The sequence below is a fragment of the Corvus moneduloides genome, chromosome 1, assembly GCF_009650955.1.
Source record: "Corvus moneduloides isolate bCorMon1 chromosome 1, bCorMon1.pri, whole genome shotgun sequence".
Lineage (NCBI taxonomy): Eukaryota > Metazoa > Chordata > Aves > Passeriformes > Corvidae > Corvus > Corvus moneduloides.
The window spans coordinates 98,110,127-98,116,941 of NC_045476.1; the positions used below are offsets into that span (position 1 = coordinate 98,110,127).

Consider the following 6,815-nt stretch of genomic DNA (forward strand, 5'->3'; position numbering starts at 1 on the left):
AGAAGCAGAAAAAAAGTAATTACAAGTAAACCATAGCTGATAATAATTTTTCCCCTAGAAATAGTGAATTTAAAGAATGATAACTCAAATAAAGAGCTACTTCACACCAGTATAAACAGTTTGTAAGAAACATGCATATGTTCCCATCACCCTTTCTACACATATTCATATATATATACAAATATGTATTTGTACATATGTGTGTATTTAAAGCTTAAGTATAACGGAACAACCCAGAAGGAATTAATTTATGCAAAGTATATATTTGCAACATATTTACATTGCTTTCTCATTTTATGGTCTTAGCTCTACTAGTGAAATTAGAACTTTCCTCATTTTCCAAATAACAAATTATTATTTTAAGGGAAATGAACAAAAAACACAATGTTGTTGCAGACTAGTCTGTTTTTATTTACAATTAGAGATATAAATTAGTAAAGAATTCTTGTTAAACAACCAAAGATTGTATAACCATCAACGTTTCAAATAAAAACCAGGCAAAATTTATTTACAAAAAGTTCAGATTCCATTGCAATACAACTTGCATAAATTACTAGAAGCTTTATATCGTTACAAAAATAAATATCAAATTTGTTTCCACTTTGTAAGGACTCAAGTTCTCCAATCACGTCTTTATTATCTCTACTGTATACATCTTTTACAAATAAATTTTACAATAAATCGTATCACACCTATCGAATAGATACCGTGGCAATGAAGTGATCAATTCAAGATATCCTGAGAAAAACAGATCTGTTTTCAAAAGTCACACATACATTGGGGAAACTATACTATACCAGCAAACTCACATATGTCCAACAAAATTCTGGTTTAATAATTAGATTCTGAAGATTTAATAGTGCTCTGTGGTCTTCTTTTATACAGTGGCACCAGATGTGATCCGGATTTAGAGATTTGTTATATATATTAGCTCGGGGAGAGATGATGGCTTGCTGACTTTTTTCAAAGCAATTGTGACACCTACCTGTGGACCAAGGAAAAAACCAGATCATCCAAAAATCCTTCAATTAAACTCTAACACCATTAAACGGGGTGGGCGGGAAAGGAAGTAAGGCAAAATTCTTACTCGTCTAATTTGTTCTAACAAAAATAAAAGTTAGTTGAAAAATATCGCCAAGGCGATTTTTTGTTGCTGTTTATTTAGCTCTAAATAGCGGAAGTATTCAGAGTGCCTTTGCTAGCTAGGCAAGAGCCAAGTCACAGATAACATAACCTTGCTTAAGATTCATGTCGTTCTCTTACAATTGTCCCTTTTTATTTTAAATACGCAGTCACTTCGTGAAGCCCCACTCAGGATGTACAATTTTAGCACTGCCACGTGAGCACAAGCGCTCTGTTTTTAAATAACAATACCTTCAAAGGTATTTTTTTCCCTAAAGATTTATTTCCGTAATGTTTAAGTAGTCCCTACGCTTTGCCTTACACAAGCAAAGAGTATGCAAAGTGAGGGAACTGTCTAACCTGACTTGAAAATTAAGACAAACTCCAGAAAGGTCATCATAAGAGATTTCCGAAAACAGCAGAAAAAACAATGTTTTACTTTGTGATCAAACTCTCAAGTAATGAAGCAAGAAATTAACCTTAAGCAAGTCTAGAACTGTGCAGCCCGTCTCAGACCTGATGCCAAATGATCAGTGTAATAGAAAATGTTCTCACTTACTTGCATTGCTGTGTGATTGCACTTCTATAGGTATGGTTGTACTCCTACTGTGCAGACTTCAGTGGCATCTGTCAAAATATAACCGTCAGTTAGTCACAGGACACAGCCAGCTAACTAGATTATACAGTCTGTGTAGGTCCCAACCCTCACTGGTGCAGAATTCGTAGCTAGATCCTTTAAAAGACTAGCCAATATTTTATATTTGCCTGTATCTCGAGTATTTTTGTAGAATAAGATGACAACCATATTAGTGCAAAACATTTTCGAAAAAAAAAAACCCAAACGAACCAAGAAGCAACCAGTTACAAAAAATGTTACGCTCGACGTAATTTCACGTCCAAGGTCAGCAATTATCTGAACCCAAAGCTGAAAAAAACCCCGTGAGAATACTGGAAACAAAGAGAGTCAAACCAGTTTGTCAGGAAAAAAAATTACAGGCAATGACACCAATGGTCTCCGGATAGCTTTGTGTGTAGTTTCCCTTTTTTAAAAAAAGTACTTTTTAAAGCTGCGCCTGCAGCCTGTGAGACTGATCTAAAAGTCACCTTTTACATTTCCTCTCGCGGTTCTTAGGGGTAGGTACCGATAGGATGGCGACATGCCGGTTTTAATCCCCATATTATACGAGTGCCCATCTTCGCTCTGGCAGCGGTGGCACTGAACTCGCTGTTTTCTCCAGTGAAGGTTTCAGTATTTACAGCTCATAGGGGACGTCTACGGGTCGGGGAAGGAGGACGAGGGAGAAGAGGGAAGAAAGCGGCAGAAACAAGTCACCTACCTTTCTTAGAGTCATAGCTAGAGGGCCTGTAATGTTGTTCTAGCTGGTTAGTGATCGTTTTCAAAGAGTCACTGCTCTGTTTGTGGACAGAGCTGGCATTTAGGACAGTCTGACTTAGTCCCTCGTTTGAAGCCACTGCTGAGGAGCTGTATCTCAGGATTCCCTGGCTCTGCAGAGCGTTAAAGTTCCCATAGTTTGTATAATTGCTATAAAAAGGTGAGGTGTAATAAATATGCCTCCCCAGGAGGGAGGAGGGCGAGTAGGCAGCGCTGTGCGGGGCGGAGGCGGGGGTGGCCGAGGAGAGCGGCGCAGCCTGGCAGCCTTGGCCCAGGGTCTGACTCTTGAGGTCCGAGGTGGCGATTTCGGCCAGAGACCAGAGCTTGGGCTTGCTGGCCGGCGTCGGGGGGCCGGGGGAGGCGCGGGGGCCCAGCGCCGCCTTGCTGGCGCTGCGGGCGGCGTCGGCGTGCGGGTGGCCGAGGAGCGGGGCCTCCACGGCCGCCAGCGGCGAGGAGGTGGCGGGCTTGGCCGGCGGGTCGCGCTCCCCGCAGCCGCCGTCGTCCTCCTCGATGTCCTCGTCCTCATCCTCGTCCTCGTCCTCGTCCTCCTCCTCCTCGATGTCCTCGTACTTGTCTTTGCACTCCGAGCCCGACTCGCAGAGGGGGTCGCCCGCTCGGCAGGGCAGCTTCTCGCCGTCCGATTCGGCGGAGCAGGAGTGGTCCGTCAGCGAGTCGACTTGCAAGCTGATCCCTGCGGGGGCCCGCCGGGCACAGAGAGGCAGTCAGGAGGGCGGCAAAACAGAGTGGGAGAGAACGAGCCCGGCCGCCACCGCGCCACCGCTGCGGGCAGGCGGGCTCAAGCCTTCCCGGCCTTTTCCCATTCCGAGGAGCATCCATCCCCACGGGCTGGCTCCTCCGCGGCGCCCCCCGCACCTCCCCGCTTAGCCCCTCACGGCGCCGCCAGCCGCCCCCCGCCCGCCTCGGCCACAGACAGTGAGCGGCGACAAGCGGCCGCAGCAGCCGGAGGCGACGGGACGGGACGGGTTTGGGGGTCGCTTTTGTTAAATGCCGCGCCCCCGCTCCTACCCCGCTGCTCCGGTCCCGGGGGGACTCGACGGGGCGGGATGGAGCCACCCCGCCGGGGCCGCAGTCACCCCGCGCCTACCTTCGTCCTCCGCGGAGGTTTCGTTGCTCTCGGGCATCTTCTCGGGGCTCTCCTCCTTACTCCTCGCCCCATCGCCTTCGTCGTCGTCCTCGTCCTCGCTCTTGTTCCGCGGGGCCCAGGTCATCTTGTTCTCCTTCTTGAGCCGCCGGCGGGCGTTTGCGAACCAGGTGGAGACCTGGGTGAGGGTCATCTTGGTGATGATGGCCAGCATGATCTTCTCGCCCTTGGTGGGGTAGGGGTTCTTGCGGTGCTCCTGCAGCCAGGCCTTCAGCGTGGCCGTGGCGTCGCGGGTGGCGTTCTTCCTGTACGCGGGGTCGTTGAGCTGGTAGGGGTAGGCAGGGCTGCCGTACGGGTGGTAGCTGATGGCTCCGGTCATCCCCGTCGTATGGGCATCGTAAGGGGAGCCCTGGACAGAACAAAACGGTGGGGTTGGCAATTTGTTATTGCTGATAGCCATTAGTGAGTTGTCAAGGCGAGATCGGCTGTTATATTTGTATTTCCCCGGGATGGTGTCTTGTATCCATATTCTATGAGGGGGAGTAGCAGCACCCAAAGGCCATTAAGTTACAATTCCCCCCCTCCTTCCCCCGCCCAGCACACAGACAAGCACACGCGCTTAAAATCGGCGATGTTTTAATCTTTCTGACTAATTTCAGCTCCTTGTAATTGAATATTTCCCAATATAATTTTTGAACCTGGTAGACATTTTAAAGGCCCTACAGGTAGTGTCTTGATATCAACATTTCTCTCAAAGGTTCAAAAGATGTTTCCTTTTTCGCTATAGAAAATACAACAAAGCCGCCACTTAGCAATTCACTGCACTAATGCATTGCAAATCCAATTTGCAAATCAGAAGATATGCACCGTTTCGAATTGTTCAAATGCGATGTAATTAGCATTTTAATTCGCTCTTTAACGTTTAAATTGCGCTTATTTAAGTCTGCATAATGCAAGAAAAGTTGAAGATATTGCTAAGAAACTCGCTAACTTTCAGCACGTCTCTGAACCCCGCAGATCGGAGAGTCACAGGCTCAACATCACCCAGTATCCCGCATAGATCACAACCTCGCTGCAACTTCCAGCCACTCGCCTACTGCTTCTCAACAGGAAAAACAAGAGAGACTCTCAGATCTTTTATATCATAGATCTTTTATACCGAATAAAGACTGCACGACAATTTATGCGCTGTATTATGAACAGACGGAAAGGAAGTAGTTTCCCTGTCACTTTGCAGGGAGACCTAACTACCCCGCTAACATGCTCTCCTAGGATATCGACAGCGGCTCTAGTCTCAAATTCCGGGCACAGGTCTTTGTGTGTACGGACTAGATATGCGTCTGACTCTCTATGTGCGTGTGTGTTTATAAAACTACATAACCATCTAGACGTGCAGTTTATTTATGTAGTTTATAGTTTTATTTATATACTTTATGCACAGAGCACACACAACACGCAATTGCAACTGCTCCTTAAACTAATAAGAAGAAAGTGAAATCCGAAACTGCGGCCACCACGACCATCTTGGGCTTAAGCGAAGCTCACAGATCGCAAACAGATGCTCCTTTTCATTTCCAAAATCCAGGTAAACCATTAGCACAAAACACACCGAAAGTAAATAAAACCACACGGGGATAAAGACCGCAGCGCCTCTAAACACCGACTTAAAAGAGAGAGAGAAAAAAAATTAGGGAAAAGAAAAAGAAGAAAAAGGAAACCCTCCCCTATGCCATCAAAGCGAAAATAAAATATATCTATTTAAAAAAAAAAAAAAAAAAAAAAAAAAAAAAAGAGGAAAACGGGACACACACGAAAACGGAGGAAGAACGGAAGCATCCAACCCAACCCAACTGACTGAGACCATCCGTATTTTCTTAACCAAAGCGCCCTCCCGTCTCCTCAAACCGCGCGGAGAGCCCGGGACCCAGGCCTGCCGTCACCGCGCTCGGCTGGGAGGCGAAGCGGCACCCCGGCCCCGGCCCCGGCCCGCCTCTCCGCTCGCCTCCGCTCCGCTCCGCTCGTCCCCGGCCGGGCTGCGGGGCGGCACGGAGCGATGCGCGGCCAGCGCCGGCAGCCCGGAGGCAGCGGCGGTGCGTGGTGCCCGGTTGTGCGGCGTGGTGTCGGGGGCTGATGGTGAGTGTGTAAGGAGAAAGGCTGAAGATGATGAGGATGAGAATGCGGATACTAATGAAGAAGGAGAGGGTTTCTCTTCGGTAGTTACCATGTAGGAGGGGAATCCCGTGGCGGGGTCTGTGGAGTACTGGAGCGGGCTGGTGAAGCCTGTGGCCGCCGCCTGGGCGGTGAAAGCTGCCGATCCCGGGTAAGGGCTGAACGCCGATCCCGACGAAGACCTGGCCAGCTCCTCGCTCCTGGGGGCCGCCAGCGCCGACGCCCCGTACGCCGGGCAGGAGTACAGAGCCAGCGAGCCGGGGGGCTGGTAGAGGTAACCCTGAGGATAGGACATGGCTTGCACTGGCGTGCACAGGAGCAGGGAGGGGGCGAGGGTGACCGGCCCTGCTGCTGCCGCTGCTCCTGGCGCTGCTTTCGTGCTCTCCCTCTCTCCCGCCCGCCCTCCCGCTCCCTCCCTCCCGCCCTCCCTCTTTCTCCCTCCCTCCCTCCTTCTCTCTCTCTCTCTCTCTCCCTCCCTTCCCTCCCCCCCCCCGCCAGTTGGCTCTGTGCAGTTATGTAGAGAATCGGAATTGTTATAGGCGCCCCCCCATGCGCACCCGATCAGAATAAAAACAAACAGGAGGGGAAAAAAAGAACCCCCGAAAGGAAAATTAGTAGGAAAGGTCAGAAATCTATCCGGGAGGGGAAGGGCATCTGGGGGAGATGGAAGAGGAGAGGGTTAATAAAAAAAGAAAGAGAGAGAAAGAGAAAGGGAAAGAAACAGGAGAGAGTAGGACAGAGAGGGGGAGAGAGAAGCGAGCCCCCGAAAGCAGAAAAGTGGCTGCTGCATATGGAGTTCTCCCAGTCAGCCAGCCAGCTCCCCCAGCGCCTGCGAGCCCGTATTTTGGGGGAAGTATAGAGTCTGGAGTGAAGAGTTGAGGGAAGCAGCACTCGAGTTTCCGAGGGACATTGGAAAACAGAGCTGTCCGTCACCGCCGCTCATCTGCATAGCCCGGCGGGCCCGCCCCCTCCCGCTTCGGCCCCGGCCCCGGCTACGTCTCCTCCCGCGGCCGGCAGGCAGGCAGGGAA

At 49.7% G+C, this 6,815-nt stretch overlaps 1 protein-coding gene across 1 annotated transcript; it reads right to left on the reverse strand.

The window, feature by feature from the left end:
• Positions 1 to 387: 387 nt before the first annotated feature.
• IRX2 (iroquois homeobox 2) lies at positions 388 to 6,190 on the reverse strand. Its single transcript, XM_032119714.1, has 5 exons — positions 5,839 to 6,190; positions 3,621 to 4,026; positions 2,460 to 3,206; positions 1,682 to 1,749; positions 388 to 985 (listed from the first exon to the last, which is right to left on the reverse strand). The coding sequence occupies exons 1-4, from the start codon at positions 6,079 to 6,081 to the stop codon at positions 1,706 to 1,708; spliced, it is 1,440 nt and encodes a 479-aa protein (XP_031975605.1). The 5' UTR covers positions 6,082 to 6,190; the 3' UTR covers positions 388 to 985; positions 1,682 to 1,705.
• Positions 6,191 to 6,815: the final 625 nt, after the last annotated feature.